The 15,721-nt window shown below is 30.6% G+C and overlaps 1 protein-coding gene across 1 annotated transcript; it reads left to right on the top strand.

Moving 5' to 3' along the window:
• Positions 1–9,960: 9,960 nt before the first annotated feature.
• Positions 9,961–15,439, top strand: LOC137829973 (ARM repeat superfamily protein). Its single transcript, XM_068637028.2, has 5 exons — positions 9,961–10,630; positions 11,642–11,922; positions 12,113–12,229; positions 12,414–14,321; positions 14,850–15,439. The coding sequence occupies exons 1-5, from the start codon at positions 10,621–10,623 to the stop codon at positions 14,916–14,918; spliced, it is 2,385 nt and encodes a 794-aa protein (XP_068493129.1). The 5' UTR covers positions 9,961–10,620; the 3' UTR covers positions 14,919–15,439.
• Positions 15,440–15,721: the final 282 nt, after the last annotated feature.

Here is a 15,721-nt window from a genome sequence, read left to right as displayed (position 1 = left end):
ATTTATTAGAATAAGTTATAATCGATCTAAATTTATTTTTCATAAATTTTAAAATAATCAATTATATTAAAAATTAATCAATTATCTGAGTTCAAAAAGGTGTATTAATTAATTATTTTAAATAAAATTACATTACAACAAAATTATTAAATAGAAACTAATTTTAGAAATCAAAATAATTAGTTATTATTTGACTAAATTATAAATTATTTTATAAATTAAAAAAAATATTGATATCTAAAGTAATTTTTATTATTAGTAAAAATATATAAAATAATTTCTAAATTAGTATCTAATAATTAGCTATCAAAGTTTTTAGTTACTTACTACTTTATATCCTAAATTAGTTTTTATTGGTCTTTTAGAAACTAATCTAGAATTTAAAATATTAGTAGTTAAAACTTTGGTAGCTAATTTAGATACCAATTTAGAAATTATTTTATAATTTTTTATTAATAATAAAAATCATTTAGATACCAATAGTTTTTTACTCTCTAAAATAGTATTTAGTTAATATAGTGACTAATTATTTGTTGTCTTTAAATTTGATTGTTATTTAATGATTTTCTTGTAGTGATAAAATTTCATAAAATATAATTTATCATCTTAAAATATAATTAATTATATTAAGTATTTTTAAAAATTCACTTATATTTAATAATAATCAATTAAATTATTTTTTAGAGTGTCTCGTGAATTGTTGAATAACATAATAATTAACATCTTTAATAAAAAATTATTATTTTGACCAATTACCTCAAATCTCTTTTAAAAGAAAGTTTTTTCTTTTAAACTTATATTTTTTCATATTTTTCAAGATATCAAGTGAACTTTTTTTCCAATACTTTTACATAATAGAATTGTTTGGAAAAAAAATATTACTCAAGATTCATCAATAAAATTGATCATGCTATAAGATTATTGTGTGGTAAACTTAACACATATTAAGTGATGTTTGCGTTTGATTTACAAATCTTGCACAAATGTTTGGTAATTATTATCTTGTACAAAACTTTTTGAAGGGTGTTTCCAATTTTTTTCTTGTTCTAATTACATAAGAGCACTCATATAATTGAATACTTCAAGATCTTTAATGAAATATTCAACTTTTGAGTTAACTAAATATAGATATGAAAAGAATTTAGATAAAGTGAATGTAAATTCAAAAGAAATTGAATTGTGTTTCATCCTTAATCTCTTTATTATCAACAATAATTTAATATTTTTTTTTTAAATTTTAAAAGTCATTTTAAACCAATCCACTACTTATTTTTAACTCTTATTTGTTTTACATGTTTTAAAAAATTTTAATTATAAACTATAAATTATTTAATTTTTATTTATTATTCTTTTTATATTATAATTACATATAATAATTTTTTTTAAAAGTAAGTCAACGTAATAACAGTCATTAAATTAAAAAATAACAAGAAAATAAATTTATAAAAAATAAATAAATAAAAATTTAATTAATACTTATTCAAATAACTTGTTTAAAAGTAATGATTTGTTCAACTAAAAGTATATAACTTCTAGAAAACAAATATAAGCACTCAAAATATTAATAAAAATATTTTTTTTTAAATAAATTTTTTTAATTATATAATAAACAATAAATTTTTCTGTATAATAATTTTTTATTTATATAATAAAACTATAATTTATGTCATTTTAGATCTATTAACTATATATCACGTAGTTCTATCATACTCAAGTAGTACTTAGCTTATCAACAATCATATTACCTGATCTATCAACAATCAACTAATTTATTAACTACTAGTTAACTTATAATTTTTTATCAGCTATCAATTAACTTTATCAACCAAACCCATAATCTTTTAAGAATAAATGAAATAATTGCTTTAATTCAGTACACAACATTCAAAGACATTAATTATTATATCTATAATATAAAATGTCTTTATTTAATATAGCAGTTTGTAAAATTTAAATTTAATACTTTAATAAATATAAATAAATATTTAAAAAAATCATTAAATAAAAAATAAACATATTGACTAAATTAGATATTATTTTATAAACTAAAAAAATTATTGATTTTTAAATTAATTTTTATTATTGAAAAATAATTTTTAAATTGATATTTAATTAATTTCTAAATTTTTTGTTATACTAATGCAGAAAACACTTTTTATGATGATTAAAATATAATTTTTTATGTCGATTTTAGATCCGTTATACTTTCTATGACGATCGTCATAGAAAGTTTGTTTTTTATGCAATACCTAAAAGAGACATCATAGAAAATTCACTTTCTATGACTGATTTGTTTTTAACCATCATAGAAAATAACACATGTTATGACAATTAAAATTACACCTATCATAGAAAATATTACATTCTATGACACATATTATTTTAACCATCATAAAATGTGTTATTTTTTATAATATATAATATTTTAACCGTCATAGAATACATTGTTTTCTATGATGATTAAAGACAAAACAGTCATATAATATAATATTTTTTATGACAAATTTAACAATAACTGTCATAAAAAATATATTTTTTTAAAAAAAATAATTGTGACATTTTCATTTTCCTACTTAATAACCATAATTCTTAAGTAAATATTTTTAAAATAAAATTTTAACGATTTAGCACAAATAATTATAAACTTAAAAAAAAATACATTAAAATTCATACAAAATTGTTAACTAGTTATAGTATATTATTTATCAAAAAAATACTTATAGATTTTTGGTTGCCGTTGGAGCTACAAAGAAAAAAAAACTACTTAAAATTGACCACAGAAATTGATTAAATACAACTTAAGAAGTTTTCATCATAACTATTAAATGTTAAAAAATTAAGCCTATAGTCATCTTGTTTATGTAAATTGTATTTAAATATGACGTTATATAATCAATTTCCTTTTTTCAAAATTTAAAAATTGATTTTAAAATTAAACTAAAATAATAATTTAATTAATTTTTTTATAACAAAGAAATTTTCCAATAAGAATTTTTTAGTAGAGCAAAGAAATTGATTTATTAAAAAGTAGATTTCATCTCTAACTCAATATCGTAAAATTATTTATAACGTTGACATGTCAATAGTTTATGATTACATAAGTTTTAGCAGTTTTGAATGTCATTTATTTATTATTATTATTATTATAAAAAGTGATTTTAAAGTTAGTGATGGTACAATGACAGCCATCTTTAAGTCCTCGAACCTGTCCAAAGTGACACGGAATATTGTAGGCTCACATGTTCGCCACAAATGTCAAGTTAAATGCTTTTAACACACGTGTTCTATCTCTATTGGCTGCCACCACCTAAAAGCATTCTTCGTTTTTGGTTAAAAAAAAGGGAAGTTTCTCAAACTCATACACATGCATTATTAAATAAGTTAGTACTTTGTAAATTTATGTCACACTAATTTAAGAAGGGATGTGCAATACCTTTTTCACTTCGATCCATTTATTAACCTACAACTATTCTCTCAAGAACTAAAAAAGTTTGGTTTCGAATGAAATCATGTTAAATATCACATTATGATTCACAACTAACCTAAATATTTCTTTGACCAAGAGGGAGGAGGGAGGCAAGAGAGTTAAGTTGATGGAGAAAAAAAAATTAATTTAAAAGAATTATAGAATTTATTTTTTATATATTTTTTTTTAAAAAATCATATTAATTATACTCAAGACATTTCATAGGTCATGACTAAATATAAAACTCATTTTTATAAATCAATTTTATAAGATTAGGTAGATTTAAAATTCTCATCTTAACTTTTCTATCTATTTATTTCTTTATCTCTAAATTTTCTCACCAACAAACTAAATATTTAATTTGATTTCTTATCTATTCATCTTTTTTTCCAAATTATTTTCTCTTTTTCATTTCTCAAAATCAAACATACTATAAAGTGTGTGTTTTTTTATATCCAAAACAAGACAAGGATGCAAAATCCCTAACTTCAAACTAAAAGTACTAATTAGTTGTTTATTCAATTCTCTTTATACTTATGAACCGACAATGGTTGACATAAGTAGCATTTCATTGTGTCTCTTAATAAAATAATGTATGATTTAACTTCTAGTTATATCACTTTAAATATAAAATAAGTTATGTTAAGAAGGAAATACCCATCTTATATATATGCTAAAGGTTTCTATCTACATTAACTATTAAATATAATATTCAATTTGAAAGTTGAATAAAAGAAAAACATGGGAAAAAGTAGTCATTTTTACATGGTTTACTACTATCACATGACACCACTGGAAGAAAAGTTACCAATTTTGCTTTAGCTAGGTAGTTTGGTTGTATTATAGTGCAACAGTCTCCAAATGGAGTTGTTATTTGTCTCCATCAGTATCTACCCATATCTATATATGAAAAGGTTGGTCTTGATGCCCTGTTTTTTTTTATGATTTTTAGTTTCTTTTTGTGTAATCTAAAAGTGAACTTTTAACCATTTTATATGTGTGTGTGGATGAATTTTTTTATTCTTTTTTTATTTGTCAATGTCAAGAGAAAGTGCTAAAGGATACTGAGATTTATTCAACAACATATTACAGATGAGCTTAATTAATTTATTTGACCAACCTAGCTTGAAAGGTTGAAATTTGGTCATTCATTGTAGTTGGTATCAGCTTTTCTATTAAAAGCATTTTATTGATTTATATTTATAATGAACAATATGACTTTATTAAGTCGTGTCTCTTTAATATGATTTTATGATTTTAATGATAAAACAACGATTTTAAATACCTTACAGATCAAATAATATATAAATAATTTAATTTAAAATAAAATATCTTACTAAAACTTGAGTGTTTAACCTAATAAATCTACATACACTTATGAACAATTGATGTTTTTTGTACTGGTATGGACAAAGCCGAGACCTAGACAACCTGATCGAGACCTGGTCAAACTGATCGAGATTAAAAGAGAGCCGATCGAAGCCTGAGAGACTTGGCTGAACGACGAGGCCGACGACCCACCTGGCCGAGACCTTAGAAGACTTGGCCGAGACGACCGAGACCAGGGAAATCTGGCCGATGGCCGACTCATACCTGAGGATCTGGCCGACGGCCAACCCTGATTACCATTAACGCTCAAACCAAGGTCAGCGAAGTTAATCCATCATTAAGAATTGTTGAAGATGGTTGTTGCCCCTTCAAGATTGTGTTTGATGAAGACTTCTATGTACATGTCATTTGTATTGTGCTTTGCTTTAAGTGTGTCTTAGGTAGTGCTTAGAGGTTGTCTAATAGTGTGCTTTTTGCTGAGTAACTCACATCATAACCACTGGCCATGTGATAAGAACAAGCATAAGTTTTCTTAAACTGTTTTTCACATGTTTTACAAAAAACACGTTTACTGCATAAAAATAAATTTGTTCTTTTCTAAATAAACAGATTCATTTTTTACACGGATGCCTTGGCTAAGTCTTGTGAAAATTAGATTTTGTGCATCATGTATTTTGACTAAGTCTTCTACCTTTCAAAACGACTGTGTTTAAATAGTTAAGCTTTTCTGTTTTCGTTTTGAAAAAATAAATCTGTTCATCTGTAAATGAATATATTCTTTTTGTCTCTGGTGCCATGTCAAGCTTAAACGTTTTTCAGTTTTATCTCAGCACCAGAATGGTTGACTAAGTCTCCTCACTTAACAAATTCTCTAACTGCTTTTGAAAATAAATTTGTTCATTTTATTTTCAATCTGTTCATTTTATAACAGCTTTAACTGTTTTTCAAAATTCTGTTATAAGTTGGTTTTCTATAAAATGAAAACTTGTTTCTGAGTTTATTGAATCGTTCATACATTTGCAAAAACAAGTTTTACAGCAGAGAATCAAAAGTTTACAAAGGATTAGCATTTGTTCTTCAAAGATTTCAAAAATCACAAAGTGCTTGTTCTTGGTTTGGTTCCAAAAGCTTGGTGTGAGGTGCAGCTACTGTTCTAGCAATCTTGCCTACTGGTTTAAGGCAGATCTTTGTATCCTCAATCAGGTGTAGTCGTTTCACTTCTCATTTCTTGTAATAGTTTGGTTGAACACTCTTCTTGATAGGTTTTCTTGGAGAATGTGTGTGTGTGAGCTGAAATAGGTTTTTTCAGCAAGAGTACCTAAGTTCTTGTAGGTTTCAAGAACAGTGGGAATTGTACTTGGTTGTACTGTGTTTTAGTGATTTCCACTTGGTTTTGGTGAAGACTGGATGTAGCTCAGTTGAGTGAACCAGTATAACTGCTTGTGTTCATTCTCTCTCACTCTCTGCAATTTCGTTTCTGCATAATTGATAAAACAGCAAAAAAATAAATCTGTTCAACTGAAAATAAATCTGTTCTTTCTGGGCACTGTGCATACTGTTCTTAATTTCTGAAAAAGTTGTTTGAATCTGATAAGAACATATAAAATCTGCTAAAAGCCACTGGAACAGATTGACTGTGATAGGTTGCTCAAGAAATTGTCAAAGCTATTAATTGAACCTTAAACAATTGCTTAAAGTTGAAGCTTGCTGTTCTGTGATTCATTGTTCTTAATTTCTGGAAAACTGTCTGGTTTCAATAAGAACACTGATAATCTGTTAAAGGCTAATAAAACAGGTTGTGTGTGACAGATTGTCTCACTAATTGTCAAGCCCTTAACTGAACCTAAATCACACGAATTGGAATTAAGGTTTGCTGTTTTTGTGTTTCACTGTTTTTCAATCTGATATCTGTGTGTGTGCATCTGGAAAATCTATCTGCATAATCTTGTGGTTAACCTTGTTGTATATACGTTTTTCAAAACAAAAACAGTGCTGAAATAAATCTGTTCATTTTCACATAAATCGATTTATTTTCTGTAAAACTGTGTTAAACACTGTTTCTGCGAGAAAGTTTTAAAAGGTCAATTCACCCCCCCTCTTGAACTTTGGCACTATTAAACCCAACAAGAATTAGGTAATGCAACCCTAAGCGGTATCCACCTCGATAAACGAGCCCAACAAGGTAGGCCCATTAGAATAATATAAATAGCACGCATCCTAAGGAGTAAGGTATGTCATTTATTACTGTTCACCTACCTGAGAGCTGACCACCTGCTTTACTGACTTGAGCGTCGGAGTGCCTTCGCAGGTACTCCCACCATCCGGTTTTCACCTGAGACCGAGTGCCGAAGGAGAAGTAGGAGGACGAGAAGAATCTCAGCTCACCACCCAACGACCTGGCCAACCGAAGGAAGGAGAAGAAGACTTCAATAGTTCTCTAAGTCCCATCTCCCTACTAGGAACATTTTCGTAACTAACTTCTACTAATAACACTTCTCATTTCACCATCAAAATTTACAACACTAAACATCAATCATCTAACCAATCAAATCTCAATTCAAGCACAATTAATCCATAAGTGTTCATGCTAGTATTTTGTATAATCAACATAGTAATTCAAGTTAACTTCATTTTCCATAATTCATATGTTTTTCAAGAAATTGCTCCCAAATTTAGAAAAATAAGAAGTCCTAACTTACTTATAGATCTTAATTTACAAATCAAGCATATCCCTTCAGACTTAAAATATAAAAAATTAATTTATTCAACTTAAACCTATATGTCGCACCGAATTGCAATGCACCTGTGTATTAGTGTGTTTATCAATAGTGCACCGATTTAAACGTGTATAGAGGGCATGTGATACTTACAAACTAGGATTTTCACACCACCCAATTTCAGAATTTGGCGATCATTACAACTTTTGGAAAGAAGAAGGCGCGAGAGAATTTGGGAAAAAGAAGACACACGATGGGATTTGGGAAGAAGAAGGTGCGACAAAGTGGGTATGAGAAAGTGAGAAGTGCGAAGTGAGGGAGAACAGGAAGTTTAGAAGTTTTATAAGAACGTAGAGAAGTGAGAGGGAGACCATGTGTTTTTAAGTCACGAGAGAGGGAAGAAGAAAAAAAATTCCCCCAAAATTGAATTTTGTTTATAGTTTATTTAACCCAAAAGGCTACACATAAATAACCGTGGCTTAAAGTGTTAACGCTTTTATAAACATGGCTTAAAGTATCAACACTTTTATGGTCGTGGTCTCTTATATATTTTAAGCCACTTTGCTAAAATCATGATCTTTACTATGTTTAGGCAACACTTTTATTGTAGGCAAAGTGAGGCGAGTCGTGCGGGTCGGCCCACGACCCACTGAAAAAAATGCGGGGCGGGTTACTTATTTCATCCTGCGGGACGGATTACTTAGAACCACCACGCATAACCTGCAACCCGCGCGAGCCAAGTGCGAGGCAGGGCAGGTTGACCCGCATAACTTTAAAATGTAGAATTTTTTTTCTACACCTCCATATTTTCTTCATGTAGCCTCATATTTTACATTCCAAAAATTTTAATAACATCTTAGTACGCATGTCTAGTGAAAATAATATTATGAGACTATTTACCTAATGCATCTAAATAAAAAAAATTATTTTTTTAAAAAAATATTTCTTATGCGGGCTAGCCCGCAGGTCCGTGAGCCTACCCTTATGCGGGGCAGGCTAGAAAAATCAGTCCGCAGGTTCTATGCGGGACGAGCTAACCCGCATTGCCACCCCTAATTTTATGAAAAACAATAAACAAAAATATGAAGGAAAATAAAAACTAATTGAAAAATAAAATATGATCATGTTTATTTTTCCTATACTTTGTCACCCTTTAATCCATGCACTCTAATAGAAAAAAAAAGGATAACTACTCAAAAAAAATAAAATGTTTTAGAGGGATAAAATATTTTAAATAAATAAAACAAAATTTATTTTATATTATATATAACCTTTATAACTTTTATTATAATATTTATTCTTTATTTAGTTAATTTTTTTAAACTTATAAAACAATTTCTTACCTAAAATGTTAACTTAATTTTTTTAAACTTTTGGTCATAAGATTAGAATTTGTGCATATACTTTAACATTGAAGATTAAGATAAAAAAAGAAGAAGAAGAACCGTCTCATTGAGTAAAAATAATTAAAAATAATGTATAAAAGTATTTTTTTTTTATCTATCCTTCTTTATATAATAAATTAGAGTTTATATTGAAAAATAAACTTCTCATTACATTTCTTTTCATATAACATGTGTTCTTAATAATATTTAATTTACATGTAATTTTAATCTTGTATTATTACTAGAAAATTATTAAATAAAAACTAATTTAAAAAAAAATTAATTATTATATCAACTAAATTAGGTATTATTTTTAAAGACAAAAAATATTTAATTTTACTAATATAATAACTAAACTTATTTTTATCTCTAAAATTAATTTTCATTTAATGTTTATCTTCTAGTGATGTTGGTGTTCTTTTCTAACTAAATTATTTTGCAATTTGAATTTTGTTATTTAAATTTATTTAGTAAAATATTCACATTAATTGAAAACATTTTTAACTATACATATTTTAAATTTATATTATCAAAATTTGGCTAAATTTAAAAAGATTTATATATACTAGGTGCAAGATACCATGTACAATGTTGTTAAAGAAAAAACATCACCATATATATATATATATATATATTATCTTCCACATTCCTCATGTTGAAAGTTGGATATATAAATTGAACCAATGCAAGTATTTTATAAGTTAACTGAAGACACAGGGTACATATTTTTTTTTCTCTCAAACAATTATTTGTCCTACCTTTTCAATGCAACTGTCCAGAGATGAGAGACAGCGTATCATACAGTGCAAGTACTTGAGATTTCCCACAATTTCCACTTTTGTTGAATAGAAAAAAATGTGTGCCAAAAAGATGGGTTTTGTTTGGGTAGAAAATGCAAAAATGGGATTTGTAGTCCACTTATCCTTCATCATCTTCAGAAACACAAGAAAATAATAGTTCCAGATTCCATATTTTCATACTAATTTCGAGGTAGAAAATACACTGATATGGAATGTTGTACCACTGTTCCAGCCAGAAAAGAAAAGTAATAGTATAACTTTTTATACACATTTTGATATATGTTGGTCTTGTTAATTTTTTATTTGGTAAATTCTTAAGTTCAAATTAGTGAAAATCTTTTAAGAAAAAATAGTGAAACGTGGTGCATATTTGAGCTGGCAAATTCACAGATAAAAAAAAATTTGTTTAAAGAAAAGGTTTTTTAATGGTACAGAAAAAAAGGTCTTTATTTTTGTTATACTGTCCTCAGATTTGAGGAGAAAAATATATTTGGTGTTACAGTGACCTGCTATTATATCCCAAAAATCTTATTGTATCTCACCACTGGAACTGTTCATTAGTACTTTGTTAATTAAATTTTGCCACGAAAAACAACAAATTTTGCAACCGTATCCTCATGACATTAAGGACCCACCACATTAACCCATTTTTATTTTCCTAAAAAAAATTTCCTTGTTGTTGGTGGTGTTGGACCCTCTCCTTTCACCCAGGCTTTTCAGACAGCTTTGTTGGGAGAAAAATGCAGGGACGAATGATTCCAAAAGAATGAATGAATGAATGGAGGAAGATGATGCTCTTCTGGGACAACCATTGAATTTCTTAAATCTCTACATGCTTTTGCTTTTGGAACCTTCCATTCCATTCCTTATGGTTTGAGGCTGATCGGGATCTGTTTTACCTGTTCCGTTTGAGTTTCAGAACCATGCATATAGGTGTGTATGTATAATATATGCCATGATCCAAAGCTTTTGTTTTTCGTCCTTGCAAAATGTTTATTTTTTATAATTTATTTTTTTATCTGGGTTTCTGTGGTTCCCTTTTCTGTTTCTGATTTATTGGTGGATCGAATTAGTTCTTCCATCACTTGTACTGAAAATCTGAGCTTTGACTGGCTTCTGGGTTTCTGTAGATTGATGGGGGTGCTATGAATTTGGAAATGTTTGATGAAATCTCCTTAAGCAGTTAACTTTCGCTATGTTATGGTTAGAGTTTTTTGTTAGTGATTTATCGGGTTGGTTAATGGAAAGATACATGCTTTCCATTTGGGTGTTGGGGGAAAATCTGTGGTGAAGTTGTCAAAAAGAGAGGGTGATTTGGACTTTTTTTTATTTGTGTGGTTCCGGGGAGATGAAGAATTCTCTTTGAGCTTTATAGTTGAATTAGGGTCTTCTAAGTTGACGGTGTTGTCTTTCCATGATTATTTTACTGGGATTTTTGAACCGAAAATTCTTCTCCGTTAGTGAACTTTTTGACTTGTCTTGCATGCACCATTTTCATTGGCGAAAGGCCTATGTTACTGTTTCAACAAAAGGTAGGGGGACATGCACCCTTTGGTTGATCAATAATAACCTATTTGCAATTTTGTACTAGACCCTTCTTCCTGCAAATGGATTCCATCTACCTATGTTTTTTTTGGTGTTGGATTCATCAAAGTTTATGTCTAGTGCCTCCTTTAGTGCTATATTCGATTACACACTTATGTACTACAAATCATTATTCATGATGTGTTTTTGCTTGAAGAGAAGCTTGTGGTATTGCAGTTAAAATATTTATCAATATTATTGTCTACCATGCACTTGAGTCCTATTTAATCGTTGAAAGATAAATAGGACTAAATAGGGGACTACCTATCTCTTTAAGTGAATCCCATTATATCTTGTAACTCTTCCTTTGGAATTCTTGTTTGTGTAAAATTAGTTTGTTATATGGTTTCACTTGAGCAGGTCAGACAGATACAACTTCTGTGAAATGTCTGATCAACAGCATTTCTCGATTCATTCACCTGGTTTCATGTCAAACAATGAAACCTGTGACCTTTCAGAAGATCTGTAATAATATGGTTGGGGTGTTAAAGCGTTTGAAGCCGGTGCTTGATGACGTTATGGATCACTTAATCCCATCAGATGTCAATCTATGTAAAGAGTGTGAGGAATTGGATAAGCGAGTTAATGAAGCCAGAGACTTCATTGAAAAATGGAGTCCAAAGACGAGCAGGATTCACAGTGTAAGAATCTCTTGCATTCTTGCAGTCAAATTAATACCATATCCAACAACTGTATTTTCAACCTGTTTAATCTTTGGCATCTTTGTTTCCATTTGAAAGTTGAATTGAATGAACGAATCAACCATTTGTCTTCATTAGATGAGGTTAATTGCAACTGCTTAACTTTTTGCCGGGATTATTCTATTTCCAGGTTCTACAAGGTGGTACATTGTTGATCAAGTTACAGAGCACTTCTCTAGATATCTGTCACATGATAGTTAGATCCTTACAGTCACCTCCATCTGCATCAGTTTTGGCTAATCTCCAGGTATGTGCAATGTTGGAAGTTACCTCTCTATCTCTTTATCCTGATCATATACACCATGCCCTCCAAAAGTATAAACAGGAAAAGCAAATCAAAATCCTATATTTAGGGGGAAAAATCATTGTCAGTTTTCAGGTGTTTTGTTGATCTGTTTAAGCTTGGGATTAATTTCTACCAACTTTTTCAGCACTATATCCAGGAACTTCAGTGTCTCAAGAAGGAAATTGCAATGGTCTATATAGAAGAAGCGCTGAGAAACCAAAGAGACAATATTGAACCATGCAAGGTTCGTCTCAAGGAAATTATTGAGTTACTTAAATTGACATCAAATCAGGAGCTCTTAAAAGAAAGCATTGCTGTAGAAAAGGAAAGGTTGAACACTGAAGCCAATAAAATGATAGCGGACATTGAAGAAATTAATGAAATTGTGAATCTTGTCCGTAGTTTGCGTGATTATGTGATCAAAACTGAGTGCCCTGTAGTCAAGAGTGGTCTCTCAATCCCTCCATACTTCCTCTGTCCTTTATCGTTGGAACTCATGTTGGATCCTGTTATTGTGGCTTCGGGTCAAACATATGAGAGGCAATCCATCCAAAAGTGGCTTGATCATGGACTGACAGTTTGTCCCAAAACTCGTCAGAGACTTACCCATACAAATCTCATTCCCAATTACACTGTCAAAGCTATGATAGCAACTTGGTGTGAGGAAAATAATGTCAAACTTTCTGGTAACTCTGAGCACAAAAAATATGCCTGTGTCCCCATGGATAATTTATTGCCTCAAGATTTAACTCATGATTGCCGTGCTGGGTCTTTATCTAGTAGCAATTCCATTTCAAGATCATCTCTTCAAACTGAAAATGCATTTGAAAAGCAAAAGGGTAATAACTCTACCAGATTATGCGGAGAATACAATGGATGCCAGAGTGAAGCAGCTGAAAAGTGTGAGCAAGAGTCCCCATATACTCACAGCAGAAGTGAATCATTTTCAAGTTCAATTTCTAGTACTGATTGTGCAGTTTCGAAAGAGGTGTCAGGGATATCCAGTAGGCATCAAAATGTGAAGGTGCTCTCTGGAGAAATCACAAACACGTGTCCTTCACCTGGTAACAAACAATCAGGGATATCTCCTTTGTTATCTGGAAAGACATTTCAAAACCCTGGATCAAATGTGGGATTGTTGGAGAATGGAAACAATAATGATAATAATAATAACAATAGTAATAATAATAGTCTTTCAATATTTGATTCCCATTCTGTTTTCAACTCCGGGTCAGATGAATTGACCACATCATCTCAAGCCAGTAGATTGATTGAAGATCTTCACAGCCAATCAATTGAAACACAGACTACTGCTGCAGAAGAATTGAGGCTCCTCACGAAGCATAACCGGGAAAACCGTACCATTGTAGGGCAGTGTGGGGCTGCCATGCCTTTGCTTTCATTGCTATATTCAGACATGAAGGTAACACAAGAGCATGCTGTGACAGCTCTACTGAACTTGTCAATTAATGAAGATAACAAGGCCTTGATCATGGAAGCAGGAGCCATAGAACCTCTAATCCATGTTTTGAAGACAGGAAATGATAGTGCCAAGGAGAATTCTGCGGCAACTCTATTCAGCCTCTCAGTAATTGAGAACAATAAGGCAAGAATTGGTCGTTCTGGAGCAGTTAAAGCTTTGGTTGATCTTCTTGCCTCAGGGACTCTTAGAGGAAAGAAGGATGCGGCTACTGCTTTATTTAACCTGTCAATATTTCATGAGAATAAAGCTCGTATAGTTCAAGCTGGAGCAGTGAAATTTCTGGTTCGGTTAATGGACAATGCTGGTGGAATGGCTGACAAGTCTGTTGCTCTTCTGTCAAACCTGTCAACAATTCCAGAGGGCCGAATAGAAATTGCAAGGGAAAGGGGTATCCCCTTACTTGTTGAATTTGTTGAGTCAGGTTCCCAGAGGGGAAAGGAAAATGCTGCCTCCATTCTCTTGCAATTGTGCCTTCATAGTTCTAAGTTCTGTAATCTGGTTTTGCAAGAAGGAGCTGTCCCTCCCCTAGTTGCATTGTCAGTATCTGGTACACCAAGAGCAAAGGAAAAGGTGTGGTGCTTATTATCTATATTGGTGGTTAACAGTTTTATTGTCTGTATATCTGTCAGTCAGTTTGCTGCATTTAGCTGAATTCTTTGTTCTCTTATGGTAGAATAGTGTTGAAGCCTGGGGTCAATCATAATTATGAACTCATTTTGTTGAAAGTTGAAACTAAGGGCTGCAATCTTGTTCTCTAATATTTTTTCACGAGTTTAATTTTCATGCACTATCAGTGTAAAGATTTTTACATGGTCAACCAATTTATACGAGTTAGCAAACTTATTTTGCATAATAGTATGATTGGATAATATTGTATTTGTGCATTTTAAATGAATTCTTCATCCTAACCTCCTGCTGTCCAAAATAAGATTTCCCCTTCTATTTGAACTTAGAAAACTTCTGTAGTCACAACACAATAACTACTATAGCTATCATGTGAAACTTTGATCATAAATGCATTGCATGCACTGTCTCTTGTAATGGGCATAATCTGAAAATTGTGAGAGAAAAAGTGCTGACATGTACATGTTGATGCAGGCACAACAGCTTCTCAGCCATTTTCGCAATCAGCGGGAACAAGCTGCTTCTGGGAAGGGAAAATCATGAACATGGGCAAATTTGGTTATCCTATTGCCACTTTTTCTTGCCTAAGTAACACGTGATAGCTGCTGTCTAGGCCTATAGGACTTTTGTTTCATTGCATTCTTTTGATTTTTACATGTATCATTTGCAAAGCTGTCTTGTTGCATATTTTAGTGGCATGTCATTGCTTTTTCTCAGGTTCAAGAAATAGGATTGGGACACCATTTCCTGGCTGGCTCATTTCTTCCCCTCTCCTGGGGTATTAGTATTTTCCAAGTTTTGTTCTGTACGGACTTCTAATTTTGTTCTTACTTTGGTAGCTGTTCTTGGGAGGATATAGGCTCTACATTTCTGAAGCTTAAGCTTGGAAACATGTAAACCACAATGATATTCTGCTAGACCATCACTGATGTGGTCCCAAGTCAGTGTTGTATATATTTGTACATATACTATAGATTTTTGCCATCTACTATAAATCATTGTACCTTATACTGTTCTCTGAGCTTTTATTTTTATATATTCAACCGTGTCAACTTTGTGATCTACACTTTTGTTTTGACCCTTTGCATTATCTTACCATGGTTCATAGGCTATGCTGCAAAAATGTTATGGAATTCTAGCTCTTTCTCTTTAATATTGCAGACTGTGGTAGAATGGACGAAATCATCACACAGTGCAATTGGGGCAATATCTTGGACCCTTCATACTTTGGTTTGGCTTTGGAAGAAAATCGAATTCTTCAAACTTATTTAATCAGATTGGATTGATTTGATTTGAGTTTTGATTTGTTATATTTTTAACCATTTGAACTACTAAACCAATCCAAT

Source organism: Phaseolus vulgaris, chromosome 7, assembly GCF_051622355.1.
Source record: "Phaseolus vulgaris cultivar YP4 chromosome 7, ASM5162235v1, whole genome shotgun sequence".
NCBI lineage: Eukaryota > Viridiplantae > Streptophyta > Magnoliopsida > Fabales > Fabaceae > Phaseolus > Phaseolus vulgaris.
Note: the sequence above shows the minus strand (reverse complement) of the source record. Positions and strands in the feature narration are given on the sequence as shown.